The following is a 27,393-nucleotide window of genomic DNA, read 5'->3' on the forward strand; positions in this document are numbered from 1 at the left end:
AGAAAACGGGGAATTATAGACCGGTTAGCCTGACATCAGTGGTGGGGAAGATGTTGGAATCAATTATTAAAGATGAAATAACAGCACATTTGGAAAGTAGTGACAGGATCGGTCAAAGTCAGCATGGATTTATGAAAGGGAAATCATGTTTGACAAATCTTCTAGAATTTTTTGAGGATGTAACTAGTAGAGTGGACAAGGGAGAACCAATGAATGTGGTGTATTTGGACTTTCAAAAGGCTTTTGACAAGGTCCCACTCAAGAGATTAGTGTGCAAAATTAAAGCACATGGTATTGGGGGTAATGTATTGACATGGATAGAGAACTGGTTGGCAAACAGGAAGCAGAGAGTCGGAATAAACGGGACCTTTTCAGAATGACAAACAGTGACCAGTGGGATGCCGCAGGGTTCAGTGCTGGGACCCCAGCTATTTACAATATACATCAATGATTTAGATGAGAAATTGAATGTAATATCTCCAAGTTTACAGATGATGCTAAGCTGGGTGACGGTATGAGCTGTGAGGAGGATGCTAAGAGGCTGCAGGGTGACTTGGACAGGTTAGGTGAGCGGGCAAATGCATGGCAGATGCAGTGTAATGTGGATAAATGTGAGGTTATCCACTTTTGCGGCAAAAACAGGAAGGCAGAATATTATCTGAATAGTGACAGATTAGGAAACGGGGAGGTGCAACGAGACCTGGGTGTCATGGTACATCAGTCATTGAAGTTTGGCATGCAGATACAGTAGGTGGTGAAGAAGGCAAATGGCATGTTGGCCTTCATAGCGAGAGGATTTGAGTATAGGAGCAGGGTGGTCTTACTGCAGTTGTACAGAGCCTTGGTGAGGCCACACCTGGAATATTGTGTTCAGTTTTGGTCCCCTAATCTGAGGAAGGACGTTCTTGCTATTGAGGGAGTACAGCGAAGGTTCACCAGATTGATTCCCAGGATGGCAGGACTGACATGAGCGACTGGATCAACTGGGCTTGTATCCACTGGAGTTTAGAAGAATGAGAGGGGATCTCATAGAAACATATAAAATTCTGACGGGATTGGTCAGGTTAGAGGCAGTAAGAATGTTCCCATTGCTGGAGAGTTCCAGAACCAGGAGTTACAGTCTAACAATAAGGGGTAAGCCATTTAGGACCGAGATGAGGAGAAACTTCTTCACTCAGAGAGTTGTTAACCTGTGGAATTCTCTGCCGCAGAGAGTTGTTGAGGCCAGTTCGTTAGATATATTCAAAAGGGAGTTAGATATGGCCCTTACGGCCAAAGTGATCAAGGGGTATGGAGAGGAAGCAGGAAAGTGGTACTGAGGTTGAATGATCAGCCATGATCTTATTGAATGGCGGTGCAGGCTCGAAGGGTCGAATGGCCTGCTCCTGCACCTAATTTCTATGGGTCTCCCACAGGTGCGCCCCCTGGTGGCAAGTCTTACACATTGGTAACGTTTACATACATAACAGAAACAACAACTACTAATGACAAAGTGTTGTTCATAGCCTCCTGGTGTGATAAACAGATTATTTTTTTGAAGAATGCTTGTGCTAAAAGAATTTATTTTAATAGTGAAGTACGATCAAATGAAATATTGTAAAAATAATATTTTCAAACTAACATTTGCTTTCAAAGTAACTTCTCCCTCACCCTGCCTTCGATGTGCTTGTTCTCACCATATCATCCACTGTCTCCCACTCATGCTGTTCCCTGACAGTCCCCTGATGTATAAACAACAACATCAACTTGTATTTATATAGCACCTTTAATGTAGTGAAATGTCCCAAGGCGCTTCACAGGAGTATCATGTGCTAAAAATTTGACACCGAGCCTCATGAGTAGAAATTAGCGCAGGTAACCAAAAACTTGGACAAAGAGGTAGGTTTTAAGGAGGAAAGAGAGGTAGTGAGGTTTAGTCAGGGAGTTCCACAGCTTGGCCCAGGCAACAGAAGGCACGGTCACCAATGGTTGAGCGATTATAATCAGGGATGCTCAAGAGGGCAGAATTAGAGGAGCGCAGACATCTCGGGGGCGGCGGGGGGGCGATTGTGGGACTGGAGGAGATTACGGAGATAGAGAGGGGTGAGGCGATGGAGGGATTTGAAAATAAGGATGAGAATTTTGAAATAAGGCGTTGCTTAACCGGAAGCCAATGTAGGTCAGCGAGCAAAGGGGTGATGAGTGAGCGGGACTTGGTGCGAGTTAGGATACGGGCAGTCGAGTTTTGGATCACCTCTAGTTTACGTAGGATAGAATGTGGGAGGCCAGCCAGGAATGCGTTGGAATAGTCAAAACTAGAGGTAACAAAGACACGGGGGATGAGGGCTTCAGCAGCAGATGAGCTGAGGCAAGGGCGGAGACGGGCGACGTTACGGAGGTGGAAATAGGCGGTTTTAACTATACTGCGGATATGTGGTCAAAAACTCATTTCAGGGTCAAATATGGCAGCAAAGTTGCAAACAGTCTGGTTCAGCCTCAGACAGGAGTTGGGGAGAGGGATGGAGTCAGTGTCTAGGGAACGGAGTTTGTGGCGGGGACTGAAAACAATGGCTTCGGTCTCCTCAATATTCAATTGGAGAACATTTCTGCTCATCCAGCGGACAAACAGTCTGACAATTTAGAGACCATGGAGGGATCAACAGAAGTGATAGTGAAGTAGAGCTGGGTGTCATCAGCGTACATATGGAAACATTCCGTATTATGTCGCCAAGGGGCAACATGTAGTTGAGAAATAGGAGGGGGCCAAGGATAGATCCTTGGGGGACACCAGAGGTAACGATGCGGGAGTGGGAAGAGAAACCGTTGCAGGTGATTCTCCGGCTACAATTAGAGAGATAAGAATGGAACCAGGCGAGTGCAGTCCCACCCAACTGGACGGTGGTGGAGAGGTGTTGGAGAAGGATGGAATGGTCAACCGTGTCAAAGGCTGCAGACAGGTCGAGAAGGACGAGGAAGGAGAGTTTTCCTTTGTCACAGTCACAAAGGATTTCATTTCATGAGAGCTGTTACGGTACTGTGGCAGGCGCAGAAACCGGATCGGAGGGATTCAAAGATGGAATTGCGAGAATGATGGGCACGGATTTGGGAGGTGACAATACGTTCAAGGACTTGAGAGGAAAGGGAGGTTGGTGATGGGGTGGCAGTTTGCAAGAATGGAGGGGTCAAGGGTTATTTTTTTGAGCAGAGGGGTGATGAAGGCAGATTTGAGGAGAGGGAAACAGTACCTGAGGGGAGAGGACTGTTAACAATGTCGGCTAACATGGGAGCCAGAAAAGGAAGTTAAGTGGTCAGCAGTTTGGTGGGAATAGGGTCAAGGGAGCAGGAAGTGGGTCTCATGGGCAGGATGAGCTCGGAGAGGTTCCCTGATGTCGAAAGGACCATAAACCTGATTGCATCCAGCGTACAACAGGCCCAGTCATATTAAGTTGAGCTTTGAGTCACTCTCCTCACATAAAACCTGTTACTCCAAGATTGCACTGAAGATCAAGGATACATCATGACTCCTTCAGCACGTTGTATCCTGTCCTACAGAAAATACCACTCACCCACCACCTCTGGCCTTGCTGATCTATACTGGCTCCCTGTATTTCAACACATTACAATTTAAATATTCAACCGCATCCAGGGCCTTGTCCCACCCTGGCTTTGCAACTCCCCTTCTCACATTGATTTCAAAATCCTCATTGTCATTTATAAATCCTTTCATGGCCTCACCCAATCCCACCTCTATACCTCCTCCAACCTCTAGCTCATTTCCTGGAGGTAATCAGAGTTTGCTCTGTGCTGTTGGACTATCCTGAGATTTAAGAGAGATGAGGAGGAATTTCTTCACTCAGAGGGTTGTGAATCTTTGAATTTCTCGGCCCCAGAGGGCTGTGGATGCTGAGTCTCAGAATATATTCAAGATTGAGATAGGTAGATTTTTGGAGTCAAGGGGAATGAAGGGATATCGAGATTGGGCAGGAAAGTGGAGTTGAGGTCAGCCATGATCTTATTGAAGGCGGAGCAGGCTTATCATATCATATGTTCTCCTAGCTGCTACCTGAGGACAGGTATCACAAGAGGTGGTTGAATGCTCTTTTGCTACCAAAGCTTAGCAGTTGTGGGCCCACCATCCATTGCCTTGTCAGGGACTTGCTATCTCCAGAGAAGACAACCACGAAGAGCTATGAAGAACTTGTAACACTAATACAGGAGCAACTAAAACCAAAAGAAAGCATCCTCACAGCCAGGCACCGGTTCTACACTTACCGGCGACCCGAAGGCCAAGAAATTACTATGTATGTTGCACATTTAAGAAGACTAGCTGCACCATGTGATTTTGGCGACCACCTTAATGAAGCACTAAGGGACATATTTGTCATCGAAATCGGCCACGAAGGCCTCCTCCACAAATTGCTCTCTGCGGCCATCACAGTCACGCTGCAGAATTCAAGTGAGCCAGGCCTACATGGTTTCGGCCAGCGACTCCAGGCGAATACTGACCCAGGACTCTAAACTAACGAACGCAATGCACCGCATGGCTACTTCTTTAAAGGCAGAAATGCTGCCCCGAGTTCCCCAAATCTTAGTCCGCCACATGGGGCAAACCGGATGGCCCGTGCTGGCGCTGTGGAGGAAACCTCAGGGCCCACCAGTGCTGCTAAAAAGACTATACATGCAAAGGCTGCAAAGAAAAAGGGCACCTTCAGAGAATGTGCAAAAAAAGCTGTACTCACTGTGTCACGGAAGAGTTGGTTGATCACCAGGGCTCCGGCACAGATGAAGATGAAGCCGCTCAACCCCTGGAAGAAGAGTATGGAATTTATACCTGCTCCACTGAAAGTTCTCCGTGGATGATGGAAGTAGACATCGACGGGGTCCCTGTTTCCATGGAGATCAACACAGAGGTGAGCCAGACTGTGATAAGTCAAACGACCTTTGAAAAAATTTGGATGAATCCTGCCACTCGACCAAAACTGTCTCCTGTCCAAGCGAAGCTGCTCACCTACACCAAAGGTCTCCTAGGGCGGCGTGTTGAACAGACACCCCCTGTGGATCGTTGCCGGCGATGGTCCCACGCTGCTGGGAAGAAATTGGATGAACCCATTCCAAGTCGGTCGAAGTGACAACGGCCTCCAGGCTCCAGCAATCGACATCGAACATGGATCCATCGCTGCATCTAGAGAGCCCACCGTCCAGTTCGACTGCGCGGCGACGACTCCACAACACCGCAGCCAAATCTCCAGGACCGAAAACCCAAACTTCTCCCACCGGGCCGGGGCAGGACTCCAAGAGGCGAAAATCATTGCGAAAGGTGGACTCCCGATGTCCATGGCCGAACCTGAGGAAGACAAGACCACCACAGCCTACCTGGAGGAGAGTCAGAAATTGGCGGCTGCACCACGAGGAGAAGAACCTACAATCAAAATGGCCGCGACCAGACCACGAGGGGCAGCGTTGGAGGAGCGACATGTGGCACCGAGCAGCCAATCTGATTGGAAGGCTCCCTTAAAGGATACCTGTAACCAAAAAAATTTAAGGGGACAGTTTCAACTTAAAGATGACAGGGACTTTAAAGCTAAAAATGCAGCAAAAGGGTACAAGTATGATAACGTAACCATGAATTGTGATGCTGGTGTAACTAATGTGAAAAATGAAATAAATGCTTGTGTAAGTAAGGTTAAGAACAAGCTTGTTATGTGTGATGATTATGACAGAGAGTTTGAAATGCCTAATGTAACCATGTCTGGTGAGACCATGATACAAAAAAGTGATGCAAATACTGTAATTACATAGAAACATAGAAAATAGCTGCAGGAGGAGGCCATTCAGCCCTTCTAGCCTGCACCACCATTCAATGAGTTCATGGCTGAACATGCAACTTCAGTACCCCATTCCTGCTTTCTCGCCATACCCCTTGATCCCCCTAGTAGTAAGGACTTCATCTAACTCCCTTTTGAATATATTTAGTGAATTGGCCTCAACTACTTTCTGTGGTAGAGAATTCCACAGGTTCACCACTCTCTGGGTGAAGAAGTTTCTCCTCATCTCGGTCCTAAATGGCTTACCCCTTATCCTTAGACTGTGACCCCTGGTTCTGGACTTCCCCAACATCGGGAACATTCTTCCTGCATCTAACCTGTCCAATCCCGTCGGAATTGTATATGTTTCTATGAGATCCCCTCTCATTCTTTTAAATTCCAGTGAATATAAGCCTAGTCTTTCCTCAAATGTCAGTCCTGCCATCCCGGGAATCAGTCTGGTGAACCTTTGCTGCACTCCCTCAATAGCAAGAATGCCCTTTCTCAGATTAGGAGACCAAAACTGTACACAATATTCAAGGCCCTGTGCAACTGCAGTAAGACCTGCCTTCTCCTATACTCAAATCCTCTCACTATGAAGGCCAACATGCCATTTGCCTTCTTCACTGCCTGCTGTACCTACATGCCAACTTTCAATGACTGATGTACCATGACACCCAGGTCTCGTTGCACCTCCCCTTTTCCTAATCTGTCACCATTCAGATAATAATCTGCCTTCCTGTTTTTGCCACAAAAGTGGATAACCTCACATTTATCTACATTATACTGCATCTGCCATGCGTTTGCCCACTCACCTAACCTGTCCAAGTCACCCTGCAGCCTCTTAGCATCCTCCTCACAGCTCACACTGCCACCCAGCTTAGTGTCATCTGCAAACTTGGAGATATTACACTCAATTCCTTCGTCTAAATCATTGATGTATATTGTAAATAGCTGGGGTCCCAGCACTGAACCTTGCGGTACCCCACTTGTCACTGCCTGCCATTCTGAAAAGGACCCGGTTATTCCTACTCTTTGCTTCCTGTCTGCCAACCAGTTCTCTATCCATGTCAATACATTATCCCCAATACCATGTGCTTTAATTTTGCACACTAATCTCTTGTGTGGGAGCTTGTCAAAAGCCTTTTGAAAGTACAAAAGTCCACTGGTTCTCCCTTGTCCACTCTACTAGTTACATCCTCAAAAAATTCTAGAAGATTTGTCAAGCATGATTTCCCTTTCATAAACCCATGCTGACTTGGACTGATCCTGTCACTTCTTTTCAAATGCGCTGCTATTTCATCTTTAATAATTGATTCCAACATTTTCCCCACTACCGATGTCAGGCTAACCGGTCTATAATTCCGTTTTCTCTCTCCCTCCTTTTTTAAAAAGTGGGGTTACATTAGCTACCCTCCAATCCATAGAAACTGATCCAGAGTTTATAAAATGTTGGAAAATGACTACCAATGCATCCACTGTTTCTAGGGCCACTTTGTTAAGTACTCTGGGATGCAGACTATCAGGCCCTGGGGATTTATCGGCCTTCAATCCCATCAATTTCCCTAACACAGTTTCCTGACTAATAAGGATTTCCTTCAGTTCCTCCTTCTCGCTCGACCCTCGGTCCCTTAGTATTTCCGGAAGATTATTTGTGTCTTCCTTAGTGAAGACAGAACCAAAGTATTTGTTCAATTGGTCTGCCATTTTTTGTTCCCTATTATAAATTCACCTGATTCTGACTGCAAGGGACCTACATTTATCTTCACTAATCTTTTTCTCTTCACATATCTATAGAATCTTGGCCTTTATTGCAAAGGGAATGGAGTATAAAAGCAGGGAAGTCTTACTACAGTTATACAGGGTGTTGGTGAGTTTTGGTTTCCATATTTACAAAAGGACATATTTGCTTTGGAGGCAGTTCAGAGAAGGTTCACTCGATCGATTCCAGCAATTAGGGGGTTGACATACGAGGAAAGGTTGAGGAGGTTGGGCCTCTACTCATTGGAATTCAGAAGAATGAGAGGTGATCTTATCGAAACCTATAAGATTATGAGGGGGCTTGACAAGGTGGATGCAGAGAGGATGTTTCCACTGATGGGGGAGATTAGAACTAGGGGCATAATCTTAGAATAAGGGGCCGTCCATTTAAAACTGAGATGAGGAATTTCTTCTTTCAGTGTAAATCTGTGGAATTCGCTGCCTCAGATAACTGTGGAAGGAGGGATATTGAATAAATTTAAGACAGAGATAGACAGCTTCTTAACCGATAAGGGATTAAGGGGTTATGGGGAGCGGGCAGGGAAGTGGGCCTGAGTCCATGATTGGATCAGCCATGATCATATTAAATGGCGGAGCAGGCTCGAGAGGCCTTGTGGCCTACTCCTGCTCCTATTTCTTATGTTCTTATGTCCCTATGGATGACAAACTGATCCTCCTTGGGCACTTCAACACCAAAGTCAGTAAGGATACAGACTGGGGAGGCGTGATCGGCAGAGAGCGCGCAGGGAAAACCAACTCCAGCAGTTCCCTGCTCCTGACAAAATGCCTTGAACATAAACTTGTTCCGCCAAAGGGACAAGTTCAAGGCATCGTGGCAACACCCTCGCTCCAAGCACTGGCACCTGCTCGACTACATCATCGTTCGAGCAAGGGATCGCAAGGACGTGTGCATCACCCGCGCCATGACAGGACCCGACGACTACTGGATGGACCACCGCCTAATCCATTCCGACATCAACATCAATATAGCCCCAAAGCGACGACGGCAACAGAAGCAGTACTGTAGAAAGATCAACCAGGAGCACTCAAAGACCCAGCTAAGAGAGTCCTATACAGCCTCACTGCTAACCTGGCGACCCTTGATGACCCCGAGACGCAGAGTGCCCACAGCGATTGATCTGCCCTCCAGGCCACCATAACCAGTGTCTGTGAAGAGGTCATTCAACCAGGAAACACCAGGACTGGTTTGATGAGAATGACCAGGAGATCCAAGAGCTAATAAATCGCAAGCGCAGGGCATTTCTAAACCTAAAACAACCCAACTCGGCAGCAGCAAAGCAGCTTTATAGACGGCTTAAGGCCGATATCCAACAAAAGAACAGGTGGTGTACGGAGAAAGCACAGGAGATTCAGCAGCTGGCCGACAGCCATGATGTACGAGGATTCTTCATCGCAGTCAAGGCCATCTACGGCCCAAGCACCCAAGACCCCACCCCACAGCTGGCCAAGAACGGGGAGACACTCATCAAGGACACCAAGGCAGTCAGGACCCGCTAGAAGGAGCACTTCAAAGATGTCCTCAATCGAGACTCTGCCTTTGACACGAGTGTCCTCGACTCCATCCCGCAGCATGCTACCCGCCACCATCTCAGCAAAACCCAAGCTCTGCACGAGGTAGAAAAGGCCATCTGTCAGCTCAAGAACAACAAGGCAACAGGAGCAGATGGAATCCCCGCTGAGGCATTAAAGTATGGCGGAGAGGCACTATTGGCCACTAGAGCAGGATGTCATGTATTTAACTGTCATTGTAACCCATGTATAAACTGACCTAAATTGTACACCATGAGAACACTGACCACTAGGTGGTGAACTTGTGGGAGACACTCCTAACCTGGACTTTCAGGTATATAAGAGGAAGCTCCACCCACCTTCATCACTTCAGAGCTGGCTAATAAAGGTTACTGGTCACAGAGTGACCTTCTCTCAAGTATGGGCCTCGTGTGCATTTATACTGTACAGTAAGGACATATCATTGGCGACGAGAAACTGGGATTTAAACCATGCGAGCATGGCCACTAGCAGCACAGACGAGAGGTACTGTGTTGGTGATGATTGGGACGATTTTATTGAGAGACTACAGCAACATTTCGTCACTAAGGAATGGCTGGGACAGGATTCGGCCGACAAACGCAGGGCTCATCTCCTGACGGTTTGTGGATCCAGGACGTACTCCCTGATGAAGGACCTTCTAGCGCCAGAGAAGCCGGCGGACAAGACTTTTGAAGAGCTCAATAAGTTGATCGGGGAACACTTTAAACCGGCGAGCAGCATGCACATGGCGAGACACCGGTTTTACACGCACCGGCGGCGAGAAGGGCAAAGCGTTCCAGACTTCGTGGCAGACCTCCGGTGACTGGCGAGCTTATCACGGGTTGTGATACTGAAGAACCTGGAGGAGGTGCTACGCAGACTGGACCAGGTAGGTCTGCGACTAAAAAAGGTGAAGTGCGACTTCCTAGCTCCAGAGGTAGAATTCCTGGGGATGAGGGTAGCAGCAGATGGGATCAGACCTACTGCGTCCAAAACAGAAGCGATCCAGAGAGTACCCAGACCCTGCAACACAATGGAGCTGCGTTCGTTCCTGGGGCTCCTGAACTATTTTGGTAACTTTCTTCCCAAATTGAGCACGCTGTTAGAGCCGCTACACGTGCTCCTACGCAATGTCGCGAATGGGTCTGGGGGGACAGCCAGGAAAGAGCTTTTGATAGAGCACGCAATTTGTTATGCTCCAACAATCTGTTAACGCTATATGACCCATGTAAGAAACTTGTTTTATCGTGCGACGCGTCGTCCTATGGGGACGGGTGTGCGTTGCAGCATGTTACTGCCAAGGGTCAGTTACAGCCGATAGCTTATGCCTCCAGAAGTCTGTCCCAGGCAGAACGGGGCTACGGGATGGTAGAAAATGAAGCGCTTGCATGTGTATATGCAGGAAATTTGAGCTGGAGACAGATCACAAACCCCTAACGTCCCTTTTGGCCGACAAGGCCATAAATGTAAATGCATTGGCCCGCATACAGAGGTGGACACTCACGTTAGCCGCCTATGACTATACAATTCGGCACAGACCGGGCACTGAAAACTGCGCTGATGCACTCAGCAGGCTCCCACTAGCCACCACTGAGGGGGCAACCGAGCATGCTGCTGAGATGGTCATGGCTGTTGAAGCTTTCGAAAGCGAAGGCTCACCAGTGACAGGCCATCAGATTAAAGTCTGGACAAATAGAGACCCGCTACTGTCTTTCGTCAAGAAATGTGTCCTGAATGGGGACTGGGCAGCCACGTACGGGGCATGCCCTGAGGAATTCAAACCATTTCACAGGCGCAAGGATGAACTCTCGATTCAGGCCGATTGCCACTATGGGGAAACCGAGTAGTCATGCCACAGATGGGCAGAGAGATGTTCATCAGAGAACTCCACAATGGGCACCTGGGCATTGTCATGATGAAGGCAATTGCCAGGTCACACATTTGGTGGCCAGGGATAGATGCAGACCTGAAACTTTGTGTTTGCAGGTGCAACACGTGTGCCCAGCTGGGCAATGCGCCCAGGGAAGCCCCCCTTAGCCCCTGGTCCTGGCCTGCCAATCCATGGTCACGCATCCATGTGGACTACGCAGGTCCTTTCATGGGAAAAATGTTTTTGGTTGTAGTAGACGCCTACTCCAAATGGATCGAGTGTGACATTCTCAATTCAAGCACATCCTCTGCCACGGTAGAAAGTCTACGGGCAATGTTTGCCACCCATGGTCTACTGGACGTCTTGGTCAGCGACAATGGCCCGTGCTTTACAAGCACTGAATTCCAGGACTTCATGGCAGGAAATATATCAACCATGTCAGAACGGCACCATTCAAGCCGGCCTCAAACAGGCAGGCGGAACGAGCAGTGCAGATAATGAAACAGGGGATACTCACAATCCAAGGGGGTTCCCTACAAAGCAGCTTATCCCGACCACACTCGCTCACAGGGGTCCCATTGGCAGAGCTGCTAATGAAAAGGACGCTCAAAACCAGGTTATGCCTTATACACCCCATCATGAAAGAAATTGTTGAGAGCAGGTGCCAGTCACAATGTGACTACCATGACGGGAATGCGAGGGTGCAATGTATTGATGTCAATGACCCTGTCTTTGTCCTCAACTACGCTGCAGGGCCTAAATGGCTCGCAGGCACTGTGATTGCCAAAGAGGAGAATAGGATTCTGGTAGTTAAACTTACCAATGGACAAATCTGCTGCAAACACGTGGATCAAACAAAAAGGAGGTTCAGCAACCCCATAGAAGAAGCAGAGGAAAAACACGATGTAGAGTTCACTCCTCCACAGGTGACCGAACACTGGAACCAAGTGGAGGAGAGTCCAGTCACTGTGGGCAGTCCAGACAGGCCTGAGGCACCGCAAACAGCAGACACTCAGGCCAGCGCCCAACAACCGGAGCCCCAACTCAGGCGCTCTACAAGGGAGCGTAAACCACCAGAGAGACTCAACCTGTGATCCCAATAAGACTTTGGAGTGGAGGTGATGTCATGTATTTAACTGTCATTGCAACCCATGTATAAACTGACCTAAGTTGTACACTGTGAGAGCATTGACCACAAGGTGGTGAACTTGTGGGAGACACTCCTAATCTGGACTTTCATCACTTCAGTGTTGGCTAATAAAGGTTACTGGTCAGAGAGTGACATTCACTCAAGTATGGGCCTCGTGTGGATTTATACTGTATAGTAAGGACATATTACAGGAAGCCTGTGAACTAACTGCCCACCAATACATTATACATGCTATAATATAGATAACTCGGCAAAACATTCAAAAAGTCTGATTACTGTTTAAATGTTACATGAGAGGAAAATACTCTTGGAATTTCCTGACATTCAGTTCCAATTTCCAAAATATGTTTTTCAATACTAAATAATGACCCGGAAAGGCGGTGACCGGTTCTTGGTAACGAGCTGACTAGAACGGAAACTAACAGGGGACAACCAGTTTAGATTTCAGATTGCAGCCTGCGAACTGTTTGCTGCAGTCCGGGAACGTTCTCTCCAAACCCGGAGTGATGGATTTCAGGCTGATTTCACCAGTTGGATATATTTACTTCTGCATGTTGCCTGCCACTATAATAGGTAGGTCAAAACGCGTTTAAATATAAGTAGACAAAGTAAATTGGTATTTATACTATGTTCAGGGACGGTACAGTTCGAAATTTGGGACCTGATCTTGTGGTTTTTTACGGTTTCCAGTTCTATTATAATTCAACATTGTGAAATGTTAATTTGGGGTTGTCTGAGTCTTTTCTAAATAGTTGAGGTATAAAGAACGACAAAATGCTGCTGTGGCGGGAGCTACACGTGCGGCTCTGTGGCGCCTCCTGTTCCGTCCAAATTATTTTGCCTTGACACAAATGAGCCAAGAACTTCAGTGGGGATGACGGAACATTATTCTGTACCCTTTACTGTAAGGCTTCTGTGCCGAATTTAGCAGCAGTGCCGGCGGCAGCCCATTGCCGTGAGAAGCCCCGGCAGGTTCGCTGCATGGAGCCTCCACAGCCCCCCCCCCATCTCTCCCCCCCGTCTCTCTCCCCCCCCCATCTCTCCCCCCCCTCCCCGTCTCTCTTCCCCCCCCCCCCCCGTCTCTCTCCCCCCCCCCATCTCTCCCCCCCGTCTCTCCCCCCCCCATCTCTCTCCCCCCCCCCCATCTCTCTTCCCCCCCCCCCGTCTCTCTTCCCCCCCCCCCGTCTCTCTCCCCCCCCCCCGTCTCTTTCCCCCCCCCATCTCTTCCCCCCCCCCATCTCTCTTCCCCCCCTCCCCGTCTCTCTTTCCCCCTCCCCGTCTCTCTCCCCCCCCCGTTTCTCTTCCCCCCCTCCCCGTCTCTCTTTCCCCCCCCATCTCTCCCCCCCCATCTCTCTTCCCCCCTCCCCGTCTCTCTTTCCCCCTCCCCGTCTCTCTCCCCCCCCCGTTTCTCTTCCCCCCCTCCCAGTCTCTCTCCCCCCCCATCTCTCCCCCCCCCCATCTCTCTCCCCCCTCTCCCCCCCCGTCTCTCTCCCCCCCCCCCATCTCTCCCCCCCCCCATCTCTCTCCCCCCCCCCCCGTCTCTTCCCCCCCCCTCTCTCTTCCGCCCCCCCCTCTCTCTTCCCCCCCCCCCATCTCTCTCCCCCCCCCGTCTCTTTCCCCCCCCCATCTCTTCCCCCCCCCCCCAGTCTCTCTCCCCCCCCCCATCTCTCTTCCCCCCCCCCCGTCTCTTTCCCCCCCCTCCCCGTCTCTCTTTCCCCCTCCCCGTCTCTCTCCCCCCCCCTGTTTCTCTTCCCCCCCCTCCTCGTCTCTCTTTCCCCCCCCTCCCCATCTCTCTTTCCCCCCCTCCGTGTCTCTTTCCCCCCCCTCCCCATCTCTCTTTCCCCCCCTCCCCGTCTCTCTTCCCCCCCTCCCCGTCTCTCTCCCCCCCCCCATCTTTCCCCCCCCTCCCCGTCTCTCTTTCCCCCCCTCCCTGTCTCTCTTTCCCCCCCTCCCCGTCTCTCTTTCCCCCCCTCCCCGTCTCTCTTTCCCCCCCTCCCCGTCTCTCTTTCCCCCCCCTCCCCGTCTCTCTTTCCCCCCCCTCCCCGTCTCTCTTCCCCCCCCTCCCGTCTCTCTTTCCCCCCCCCCCCGTCTCTCTCCCCCCCCCGTCTCTCTTCCCCCCCCCGTTTCTCTTCCCCCCCCTCCCCGTCTCTTCCCCCCCCCTCCCCGTCTCTCTTCCCCCCCCCTCCCCGTCTCTCTTCCCCCCCCCTCCCCGTCTCTCTTCCCCCCCCCCTCCCCGTCTCTCTTCCCCCCCCCCTCCCCGTCTCTCTTCCCCCCCCCCTCCCCGTCTCTCTTCCCCCCCCCCCCTCCCCGTCTCTCTTCCCCTCCCCCCTCCCCGTCTCTCTTCCCCCCCCCCCTCCCCGTCTCTCTTCCCCCCCGGTCTCTCTTCCCCCCCCTCCCCGTCTCTCTTCCCCCCCTCCCCGTCTCTCTTCCCCCCCCCCTCCCCGTCTCTCTTCCCCCCCGGTCTCTCTCCCCCCCCTCCCCGTCTCTCTTCCCCCCCTCCCCGTCTCTCTTCCCCCATCCCCGTCTCTCCCTCCCCGTCTCTCTTTCCCCCCCCCTCCCTCCCCGTCTCTCTTCCCCCCCCTCCCCGTCTCTCTTCCCCCCCCTCCCCGTCTCTCTCCCCCCCCCCGTCTCTCTTCCCCCCCCCGTCTCTCTTCCCCCCCTCCCCCCCTCTTCCCCCCCTCCCCGTCTCACTTCCCCCCCCCCCCCTCCCCGTCTCACTTCCCCCCCCCCTCCTCACTTCCCCCCCCCCTCCTCCCCGTCTCACTTCCCCCTCCCCTCCTCCCCGTCTCACTTCCCCACCCCCCCCCCTCCCCGTCAGATCCTTCATGCACAGCCGGGGTTTCAGAGACACGGCACGGTGCCCCCGAGTCGGCTGCGGGGCGGACGAGACTGTCACCCATCTCCTTCAGGACTGCCCCTTCGCAAGGCAGGTTTGGAAAGAGATGCAGTGGTTGCTGTCGAGGTTCATCCCGAGCAGCTCCGTAACACAGGACTCTGTGCTCTACGGACTGTTCCCAGGGACACACACCGAGACAGACATCACCTGCTGCTGGAGGGCCATCAACTCGGTCAAAGACGCTCTTTGGTCTTGCCGAAACTTGCTGGTCTTCCAGAGCAAGGAGATGTCCACGTCTGCGTGTTGCAGACTGGCGCAATCCAAGATCCAGGATTACGTGCTGAGGGACGCACTAAAAATTGGTGCAGTCGCCGCAGAGGCACGGTGGGGAAGGGCCACAGTTTAAAGCCCTTCTGCCACGGTAAACCCAGGGGCAGGAATCAGTACAAAACCCCCCTCGGGCCGTACTTGTAAACTTTTTGTATACATGATCTGAAAACACCTATGTAGTGCGATGTATAATGCAAGTTCTGTTTAGTAATGTATGTTGCAAAGAAATGTAACTGTACCCTCACCCATTCCCTGTACTGTATAGTGCCACATGTAATGTAATTTGATAACTGTATTATAATGTATCCTGGATTGTGCTGAATTGTACCTCGAAATGTAAAGAAAGCAAATGTATTGAACGGAACTGCCGTCAGCATCCAAACGTATTGTATGGAATTACTGACCGTATCCAAATGTACTGAACTGCTTTCCAATGTATTGTGCAAATTTTTATACGAATAAAATATATTTTGAAATAAAAAAAAATAAAAAGGATATAGAGGCACTGGAGAGGGTGAAAAAGGATGATACCAGAAATGTGAGATTATACCTATCAGTAAAGGATGAACAGGCTGGGGCTCTTTTCTCTTGAAAAGAGAAGGCTGAGGGATGATCTAATATAGGTCTTTAAAATTATGAAAAGTTTTGACAGAGTAGACAGAGAGAGAGAATGTTTCCATTTGTGGGAAAGAACAAAACCAAAGACCATCAATATATGATAGTCACCAAGAAATCCAATAGGGAATTTAGAAGAAAATTCTTTACCCAGAGAGTGGTGAGAATGTGGAACTCGCTACCACAGGGAGTGGTTGAAGTGAATAGTATAGATGCATTTAAGGGGAGGCTAGATAAGCATATGAGGGACAAGGGAATAGAGGGTTATGCAGATCATTAGATGAGGAAAGACGGAAGAAGGCTCGAGTGGAGCATAAACACAGCATGGACTGGTTGGACCGAATGGTCTGTTTCGGTGCTGTATATCCGATGTAAAATAAACAGGATGGGTTAAACCACCTTGAGTTCAATCTCCAGAGGTTATGCTAAAGCTATGGAGATACCATACTCGAAGTACTCAGTATTGTGCTGGTCATCAGATAAAAGTGCATCCACATCCTGAAGATGGTCCAGAGGAGATCCATGAAATTGATCTCAGATGAAAGAACTTTGAAGGACAACTAACTTATCTGGGTCTCTTCAGTCTCAAAAAAATGTGTTTCTGTAATGGCTTCATAGAAGTACATAAAGTATTTACCAGGATAGAAAAAGTTAACTGTACATGCAGATAATCCAGGCCAATATGGGAACAGGATGGTATTGAAGCCGAAGTGGAAGATAGGGGTCAGCAAGTAATTATTTACACAGAGAAAGGCCGTCAGCTCGATCAAGTTGCCAAGAAGGGCGGTTGAGAGAAGAAGATTTAGCTAGGACACAGCACTAATTTGTGAAACAGCTAAATAGGGAGATTGTACGGTAGAATTATAAAAATAAATTGGCTAAAGGGCTCTCTTCATCTGAACCTAACTTGTGATCTTGCAAACTTTCACAATGTCCATTTTGCAGTCATGATTGCCTCATCAGTTTGTCTTTTTAATGCCAACACATCCAACCCAAGGGTGAGCTGAAATTTCGATTATTTACAGCTCTTTACACTTTTTCTGACAGTTTAAAATCTATTAATAGGCAACCACACATCTACTAGTTCCCTCTTTTTGAAAGCAGTTACTGGATTTGAATTTTTAGCCTCCTCCTGTTGTCTTTTGGGCATCCAGGATCAATTTCCAAGAATCATTTTTTTTCCACTGAAAAAGTGCTCGGATTCAAAATGATATGTGAAGTTAGCCTGAGGAGTTACTTCATGAGTTCTGTAATTAAAAGAATTTCCTTTTTCTGTATTTATTGTGATTTCTTTCCCTGGCAGAAAACGTGGCTGGATTTGAGGTTTCGCTCGACACAAACCCCCCAGCTGTGGAATTTGGAGACTCTCTGGAGGTGATCTGCCGTACAACATGTCCAGATCCAACAGTGACTGTGGAATATAAACCAGGGATACATTCGAACAGAACAAACGGCACTGGCTGGTTCACAGACTATATCCCGAGTGTTCAGGAATGGGATTTTGCGGTACCTTGCAGTGTAATCTGTAAATCAGACCATTCTAAGCTGAAGGAGGTGAAAAAGGTAGTCACAGTATACAGTAAGTGAAAACTCTTGCTCTAAGACTGGATCGCAAAATATGAAGTGGGGGGAAAGGCAGTAAGTGAAAACATTATAGGTTGTGAAATATCTCCCAGGTTTACACAAAACAGATGGTGCAGTGCATTAGGTGAGGGAATGAACTGCACTGGTGGGAAATGCGTTTACACTCCGTACCCACTCAGTGAGTTCACAATCTGAGCCAGGTTAAGAGAGCGGCATTGAGTGGGGGCAATTCTGCAGAAACAGGGAAGGAAGAACGGAGTGTAGGTAAACTCAGTGTCGGGTGAAGAACATTTTAACAGAAGAAATGGTAGTAAGTGGACCACAGAATATATCCCGAGTGTTCAGGAATGGGATTTTGCGGTATCTTGCAGTGTAATCTGTAAATCAGACAGTTCTAACCTGAAGGAGGTGAAAAAGGTAGTCACAGTATACAGTAAGTGAAAACTCTGGCTCTAACATTGGATCGCAGAATATAATGGGCCCAACTTTGGCCATGACTTGCATCAATTTTTTTGGAGTAAGTTTTTTCTGACATAAGTTTAAAAAAAATGCCATTTCCCCCCCCAAAATTTGCTCCAGAGTAAGTCAGTTAGGTACGATTTTTTTTTAGGTCAGTTTTTTTTTTCAAAAGAGGGTGTTCCCAGACACTTACGCCAGTTTTGGCCACCTATGCCACTTTGGCCAGCTAAAACTTACTCCAAATCCACTTCGGTCAGCGTATGTGGCCAGCTCTGAAAAACCTTGCAGGCAGTGAAGAAAATGCAGCGTACATTCGGCAGACATTAGGGTAGGGATAGGGGAGGGAAGGGAACTGGAGAGGACCTCAACAACCAAACATTGCAAGGAAAAGCTCAAACAATTAAAATACTAATAAAAATGAAGTAAATCCTACTCTTGAGAAATGCGAGCTGCTGGCCATGATGTCGGGGGGGTGGCGGTAGCCAGAGAGAGAGAGATGCTGGTATACAAAACACTCTTTCTCCCCCACCCCCCCAAAACACACTTTCTCTCTCCCCCCACCTCCCTCCAAAACATTCTTTCTCTCCCCCACCCCACCCCCCCAATACACCTTTCTCTCCCCCCATCCCCAAACTCTCCTCCGACCCCTCCCCCCCGCCATCAAAACTCTCAAGCACAACCAATAAATAAAAAATAAAACCGAAGTCCTACCTCGCCCGCGAACTCAGCGGGCCGGCTGGCCGATGCGGGAGGCCACTTGGCCGGGGATAGGGGCTGCGAGCATTGGGTCCTGCTCACAGCCCGAAGGACACGCTGGAAGGGCAGGAGCATGCGCGCAGATTTCACTGCGCATGCGCGCAGTTGCCGGCACTGGTCTGTTGCTCTGCCCCCCCCCCCCCACTTCAGAATGCATGCCACGCTGGGACTCCGGGGACTCAGGAGAGCGGCCAGGATGGGGCCCCTTTTTTACGGCGCGCAAAGTCGCCGCACTTAAGGTAAGTGCGCTGAAAAAAGGGGTTGGGCAAAGTTGGGCCCATAAAGTGGGAGGAAAGGCAGGAAGTGAAAACATTATAGGCTGTGAAATATCTCCCTGGTTTACACAAAACAGATGGTGCAGTGCATTAGGTGAGGGAATGAACTGCACTGGTGGGAAATGCGTTTACACTCCGTACCCACTCAGTGAGTTCACAATCTGAGCCAGGTTAAGAGAGCGGCATTGAGTGGGGGCAATTCTGCAGAAACAGGGAAGGAAGAACGGAGTGTAGGTAAACTCAGTGTCGGGTGAAGAACATTTTAACAGAAGAAATGGTCGTAAATGGATCACAGACTATATCCCGAGTGTCCAGAATGGGATTTTGCAGTGCTTTGCAGTGCAATCTGTTTATCAGACAGTTTTCAGCTGAAGGAGGAAAAAGTGGTGACAGTACACAGTAAGTGTAAACTCTTGGTCTAACATATTTGATTACCTGGCATAAAAGGAAGGTGGAGACAGGGTAAACTCTTTAAGGATGCCCAGAATGTTCCTGATTTGGGTTGCCTGGTGCTGGCGAGATACTGAGCTGAGTTGCAGAGAGATATGCAGTGGGTTTACACTCGGACACAGTTTGATCCTGATTTCAGCTGGGTTAATGGACAGTCATCGAATGAAGGTGAGGCAAGTGAACCAGGTCTAAGACTTTACAAGAGGATGTTTATATCCTTTCACTCCATGGTGTATCATTAGAATCTTTAAGTAAAGGCAATGAAACCCTTTGGAAACCCAAGTGTCTGCACAGTGTTTGAAGAAGTAGCATTTTTACTTTCTTCATCGCTTGGATGAGATGTTAAACCAAGGTCCCGTCTGTACTCACAGGTGGACGTAAAATATCCCATAGCACTAGTTTGAAGAAGAGCAGAGGAGGTACCCCCCGGTGTCCTGGCCAATATTTATCCCTCAATCAACATAATTAAAACAAATTATCTGGTCATTATCACATTGCAGTTTATGGGAGCTTGCTGTCTGCAAATTGGCTGCTGCGTTTCCCACATTACAACAGTGCAGGAGCAGGCCATTTCTCCCTTCGAGCCTGCACCATCATTCAATCTGATCATGGTTGATCATGCAACTTCAGTAGCCCACTCCTGCCTTTTCTCCATACCCCCTGATCCCTTTAGCCATAAGGGCCACATCTAACTCCCTTTTGAATATATCCAACGAACTGGACTCAACAACTTTCTGTGATAGAGAATTCCACAGGTTCACAATTCTCTGGGTGAAAAAGTTTCTTCTCATCTCGGTCCTAAATGGCTTACCCCTTATCCTTAGTCTGTGACCCCTGGTTCTGGACTTCCCCAACATCGGGAACATTCTTCCTGCATCTAACCTGTCCAGTCCCGTCAGAATTTTATATGTTTCTATGAGATCCCCTCTCATTCTTCTAAACTCCAGTGAATACAGGCCCAGTCGATCCAGTCTCTCCTCATATGTCAGTCCTGCCATCCCGGGAATCAGTCTGGTGAACCTTCGCTGCACTCCCTCAATAGCCAAAGGGACTCGAGGCCGGCGCTGAACCGGCTGAAGGGACTGAGGCGTGGCGTCGTCTTATACTTCCAACCAACTTTTAATTCATTTTTAAACTTTTAACCAACTTTTAAACTTATTAAACAATTTGGGAGAACTTTTAAAACTTACATTTTGGACTCTCAATCGAAATACTTTTAAATATCTATTTTATTAATCTACATCTTTGACTTTTAACAACTTTTAGAAACATTTTAAATTGGGGAAACTTTTATAATCTATTATTGATTTACATCTTAGACTTTTAACAACCCTTAGAAACTCTTGAAATAAATTGGGAATCTTTATCAACTTTTAACTTTTAAAATAACTTTGGAAGTGACCTTCCTAATGCCTGCCCCCCAACCTAGCCACGGGCCATCTACCATCAATGACGCCACTCGGCGCCGAGCTTGCGGTCAACACTTCGCCGTAGGCAATTAGGTTTATCGAGCTGTGCCTGGTCTCCAGTTGTCTTGGACCCCCTTGCCACTGGACCAAGACCTCGCTCAGCTAAGCCCGTGTGGTTGGCGGTGTGCAGCGGCCACCCCACGTTAAAAGAACTTGCGCACAGGCATCTTCCACTTCGTCAGGACGAAGTTTGGGACCTGGAACTTCAGTCCCAACAGCAACAGCCGGAACGCCGCACCACCATAGTTGCCCGGGAACTCAGACGTTTTGACATTGATATCGCCGCCCTAAGCAAGACCCGGCGGGCAAAGGAAGGCCAAACCTGAGGCAGAACGCTGCCTTCATGGAGTCGGTTTTGCCGTCAAGAATGAGCTGGTCGACTACCTCAATTACACCCCTTGTGGGGTTAACAAACGCCTCATGACTCTCCGTATCACCCTATCTCGCAACCAATGTGCCACAGTTATCAGTGTGTACGCCCCTATACTCGATGCAACGGCTGAGGATAAAGAGGGATTTTATTCCAACCTCGAAACATCCTTGTCCCGTGTCCCCACGGGCGATAAATTGATCCTCCTGGGTGATTTTAATGCCAGGGTGGGCAAAGACACAGCCCTCTGGGGAGGCGTGATTGGCAGAGGGGTTAGGGAAAGCCAACTCCAGCGGTACCCTACTCCTGACAAAATATCTAGAACATGAACTCCTCATCATCAACACCCTGTTCCGCCAGAGGGACAAATACAAGGCATCGTGGCAACACCCTCGCTCCAAACACTGGCACCTGCTTGACTATGTCGTCGTCTGAGCCAGGAATCGCAAGGATGTGCACATCACCCACGCCATGAGGAGCTGATGACTGCTGGAAGGACCACCTAATCCGATCCATCATTGACGTCAACATAGTCCCAAAGCAGAGGGGACAGCAGAAGCAGTTCCACAAAAAAAGTTAATGCCGGGGCACTTAAAGACCCAGCTAAGAGAGCCCTATACAGTCAGCGCCTCACAGCCAATCTGGCGTGCCTTGATGACCCTGAGAAGCTGAATCCCCATAGCACTTGGTCTGCCCTCCAGGCCTCTAAAACCAGTGCCTGTGAAGAGACATGATCACTCAACCAGAAAACACCAGGACTGGTTTGATGAAAATGATCAGGAGATCGAAGAACTAATAGATCGCAAGCGCAGAGCATTCCTGAGCCTCAAGCAACAACCCAACTCGAGCTGCAAAACAACATTACAGACGGCTCAAGGTTCAGGTCCAACAAAAAACTCTGGACCTAAAGAACAGGTGGTGGATGGAGAAAGCACAGGAGATATAACCACTGGTCGACAGCCACGATATGCGAGGATTCTTTGTTGCAGTCAAGGCCACCTACGGTCCAAACTCCCAAGGCCCCACCCCACTCCTGGCCAAGAACGGGGAAACACTCATCAAGGACACCAAGGCAGTCAGGGCCCGATGGCAGGAGCACTTTGAAGATCTCCTCAATCGAGACTCTGCTTTTGACTCGAGTGTTCTCGATTCCATCCCACAGCATGCGACCCACCATCAACTCAGTGAAACTCCAACGTTGCACGAGGGGTAGGCAAAGCCATAAAACAGTTTAAGAATAACAAGGCTACGGGTGCGGATGGAATCCTTGCTGAGGCGCTAAAATATGGCAGAGAGGCGCTGTTGGCGCGGATACATGATCACATCTGGAGGAAGGAGAGCATGCCGGGAGATCTGAGAGATGCAGTGATTGTGACCATTTTTAAAAAGGGGGACAAGTCCGACTACGGCAACTACAGGGGAATCTCCCTGCTATCAGCCACTGGGGAAGTGGTCGCTTGAGTTCTCCTCGATCGTCTTCTCCCTGTGGCCGAGGAGCTCCTCCCGGAATCACAATGCGGATTTCGTCCCCTACGGGGCACAACAGACATGATCTTTGCAGTGCACCAGTTGCAGGAAAAATGCAGGGAGCAGCACCAGCCCTTATACATGGCCTTCTTCGATCTTACAAAGGCCCTTGACACTGTCAACCGCGAGGGTCTATGGAGCGTCCTCCTCCGTTTCGGATGCCCCTAAAAGTTTGTCAACATCCTTTGCCTGCTTCACGATGACATGCAGGCCGTGATCTTTACCAACAGATCCATTACAGACCCAATCCACGTCCGGACCGGGGTCAAACAGGGCTCCAACCCTCTTCTCAATCTTCCTCTCCGCCATGCTCCACCTCACAATCAACAAGCTCCCCGCTGGAGTGGAACTAAACTGCAGAACCAGTGTGAAGCTGTTTAACCTACGGCGCTTCCAGGCCAGGTCCAAGATCACACCAACCTCTGTCGTTGAGCTGAAGTATGCGGACGACACCTGCGTCTGTGCACATTCAGAGGCTGAACTCCAGGATATAGTCAATGTATTCACTGAGGCATATGAAAGCATGGGCCTTGCACTTAACATCCGTAAGACAAAGGTCCTCCACCAGCCTGTCACCGTCGCACAGCACTGCCCCCCAGTCATCAAGATCCACGGCGCGGCCGTGGACAACGTGGACCATTTCCCATATCTCGGGAGCCTCTTATCAATAAAGGCAGACATTGATGCAGAGATTCAACATCGCCTCCAGCACTGAGCCCTGCGTACCCCACTAGTCACTGCCTGCCATTCTGAAAAGGACCCGTTTATTCCCACTCTTTGCTTCCTGTCTGCCAACCAGTTCTCTATCCACATCAATACATTATCCCCGCTTCCAGGTGCCTTAATTTTGCACACTATTCTCTTGTGTGGGACCGTGTGAAAAGCCTTTTGAAAGTCCAAATAGACCACATCCACTGGTTCTCCCTTGTCCACTCCACTAGTTACATCCTCAAAAAATTCTAGAAGATTTGTCAAGCATGATTTCCCTTTCATAAATCCATGCTGACTTGGACCGATCCTGTCATTGCTTTCCAAATGCGATACTATTACATCTTTAATAATTGATTCCAACATTTTCCCCACTACCGATGTCAGGCTGACCGGTCTATAATTTCCTGTTTTTTCTCTCCCCTCCTTTTTTAAAAAGTGGTGTTACATTAGCTACCCTCCAATCCATAGGAACTGATCCAGAGTCCATGGAATGTTGGAAAATGATCACCAATGCATCCACTATTTCTAGGGTCACGTCCTTAAGTACTCTGGGATGCAGACTATCAGGCCCTGGAGATTTATCGGCCTTCAATCCCATCAATTTCCCGAACACCATTTCCTGACTAATAAGGATTTCCCTCAGTTCCTCCTTCTTGCTAGACCCTCGGTCCCCTAATATTTTTGGGAGGTTATTTGTGTCTTCCTTAATGAACAGATATAAATGCAAGTCTTTGTTTTGTTCAACTTCTGTGTACAAATATGAAGTCACCTTGGGATATTGTTGCTTTCACAGAATGTCAATCGATCTGTCCCCAGCTCTGCCTCAGTTTGGGTGGACATTTTGTGTGTTTTTTTCCTCCATTGGGAGCAACAATACTGTTGACTTGTATAACAAGGGAAGCTGTGTCAGTGAATTGTTTCTGGATTTGAATCTTATATTGAATTGCCGGGGATAATCGTACAAATATTCAGGCACATTATTTCAATGAATTGTGTTAACTGTGATCCTCCTTTAACAGATCGAGATTTAAACGTTACTTCACCTCCTGAAGTGCTGGAAATGAACAAAACCTATGGTGTGGATTGCAAATCTAGCTTGGTCAGGTTATTTTATCTCGAGTTGTGCTCAGCTGGGGATCAGATTTTACATTTATGCCAATTATTTCAGTAATCCACTACAGGAAAACATTTGGCCTCAAAACAAATCTTCACATAGGTATAGTTGTCAATTAATTGTTTCTGATCTCGGTACAATGCAGATTGAAGACAGATCAATGTGCTGATCCTTAACAGAGGAGATGAACCTCAAGGTGTATGTGTGGTTGAGGTATTCTCTTGTTGCACACTCATGCACCTGTGTGAATGTGTGTAGAGGTGGAACAGGTAGTGCTCAGACAGATTATTTCAGTGAATTGTGTTAACTGTGATCCTCCTTTAACAGATCGAGGGTTAAACATTACTTCACCTCCTGAAGTGCTGGAAATTAACAAAACCTATAGTCTGGAGTGCACTGGTCCGAGGGTCTATCCAAACAATAAGCTCATACTCACATGGCTGAGAGGGAGTGAGATTGTTCAGAGTAATTCCACAGGGGAACCAGGTTTTCCGGATGAAGATAACAGATTGCGGAATGTCTTCAGTTTCACTGCAAGTACATCAGATGACAGACAGGAGTACACCTGCTTGGCAGAAGTGGACTTGGGCTCTAGCACCACAAAACCAATCGCAAACTCCTCGGTGACCCTGCAAACTTACTGTAAGTTCCACCTGAATAATAACGGCTCTCTTCTTTTTGAGAATGGATTAAATATCTATAATTAGTAGAAAATAAACAATGGGAAACAATATGAATAAAACAGGACCCAATCTTATCGTTGGGACCTGTTTTATCCATACCACAAAATCTGTTGGATAAAAATTGTTCACCATGGGCCCAGCTGCAAATAGTCAGCTTCCTCACTTCACCAAAGTGTAACTATAAATTATCTGCACATCTTGCAGCCAGCCAGAAAGTGTGCACAAATAAGTTTGAAAGAGTCAACAAAGATTTTGCAAGACCTCTTGTATCAACCTGACATTCTTATTAATTTGACTCCAAAATGGCATCCAAGGCTCCAGCCTGATTCTTGCCGCCAAGAGAGAGGAAGGCTAAAGGAGATCCTCATGGAGGTATATCAAATATTAACTGGTATAGATAAACCAAACCCAGAATATTACATTAGGACATAATGTAAGGACATAATCGTCAGTATCTTTTTACTCAGAATAATCTTTCAGGCAAGGCAAGAATATTAGGCTATGAGAGATAAGGCATTAGTGGAATGAGCTTTATGTGCCAGTTGGCTTTTCCCCGTCCCTCACTGCTCTTCTGCAAAACACAAATTAGTGCAAAGGATGGCCACATGTTGATGTTATTATCATCACTCTGCTGCTTTCACCTGATGACAGCCAGACACTTCCAAACAGTGGCGGGGATGTCTGAAGGAAACTCACCTGGCAGCTCTTGCACATCTCTTCTGGTCAGTAGAGGTGGTGGTCGAGAAGATCAGACATTCTCTCTCAATGCAATTCTGGGAAGAACAAAATAACTGGGAAGATCTGCACCCATAATCACCCACACTGAAGTCCCAGCCTCAATAGGGATCTTGTAGACAGATGCAAGTAAAGATCCCAGTGTGGGTAAATGAGTGAATGCATCAGCCTGTACCACTCCCAGTGGCTGGCACAAAAGAAGTAGAGTTAGATACTTGGGCTGCCTGAATTAATTGAAAAAATAAAGTGTGCGACCTCCTGATGATGGCTCCAGTTGTGTCTCTGTGGGCTGGTGTGATGGACTCCTGCGATGTGTGTATTGGGCAATACCAGTACTGGTCAGTTTTCCGCTTTGTCCATTAGTAACTGAAACACAGCACAACAAATCAAAATGAAGTGAATTTCTTGTGTGTGTTGCAGATTTTCCAGATCCTCCTAGAATCCTTGACCAAGGCCCCATAGAAGTGAAGCAAGAGGTCACGTTAACATGTGAGGTTCCAAACGTCTATCCTGCTGAGAAGATGAGAGTGAGATGGTCTCAGCAAGGTGGAGAACTGAATTCAGTTACAACAACAAATTCCAATACTGTCCAGGCAACAACAGTATGGGTCCCACAAGAGATTGGTTTGATGGAAGTGGTCTGTACAGCAGACTTTGAGGAGTATCCATCAGTTCCAGCAAAGAATGACAGTGTCTATATTGCAGTGTACGGTAAGGACTCTGAATGTTGGGGGCATTACAATCAGATCGCACTCTGACAGTTCATGATGGTCAAAATTGCAGCGTGTCAGATTTACATCACTGTAAATAATAAACCCTCCCGCTGAGTGACAAATTAGGAACTATATGCCGTAAATATTTCCCGATCATAAAGGAATGTTAGTGCCTCTCGGTACTGCATGATCATAAGAGAGTGTTGAAACAAGTGACTAAATAGGTTGTACCGTAAACACAATATATGTCACATCTTGTATAGGTTGTACCGTAAACACAATATATGTGACATCTTGTATAGGTTGTATCGTAAACACAATATATGTCACAGCTTGACATTCATATATTGAGAGAAAAGAGTTGTGTTCAGTGATGAGCAATGAGTACATTTGGTGAGGATAGAGTATGGGCTCAGATTTCTTACGTTATTTTGTTAGTGGAATAGGATTATCAGATGCTGATCGAATGAATGTGATTAAAGTTTCCCACCTACCCTTAGATCAGTACATAAGTTGGTCAGTACTTGTTCCAAGATAATAAATCAAATGCAGAATCAAAAATTGGAAACAAATCATATCACCAGACATAAAGATAGAAGGAATTTGCATTTATGTAGAACCTTTCACACTCTCAGGAGATCCCAAAGTGCT

General features: G+C 48.1%; 1 protein-coding gene across 10 annotated transcripts in view; it reads left to right on the forward strand.

Annotated features, from left to right (window-relative positions):
* Positions 1-27,393, forward strand: part of LOC139237875 (hemicentin-1-like) — a 276,696-nt gene that overhangs the window by 54,178 nt on the left and 195,125 nt on the right. For all 10 annotated transcript variants that reach the window (XR_011588538.1, XM_070867124.1, XM_070867125.1 and 7 more), the window contains exons 8-10: positions 17,200-17,475; positions 24,939-25,253; positions 26,450-26,740. Coding sequence is in view for 9 of the 10 variants with exons in the window: in XM_070867124.1 (XP_070723225.1) it covers positions 17,200-17,475; positions 24,939-25,253; positions 26,450-26,740 (882 nt within the window). In the remaining variant the exon portion in view is untranslated. The remainder of the gene's footprint in view (positions 1-17,199; positions 17,476-24,938; positions 25,254-26,449; positions 26,741-27,393) is intronic.

Source organism: Pristiophorus japonicus, chromosome 24 (genome assembly GCF_044704955.1).
Source record: "Pristiophorus japonicus isolate sPriJap1 chromosome 24, sPriJap1.hap1, whole genome shotgun sequence".
Lineage (NCBI taxonomy): Eukaryota > Metazoa > Chordata > Chondrichthyes > Pristiophoridae > Pristiophorus > Pristiophorus japonicus.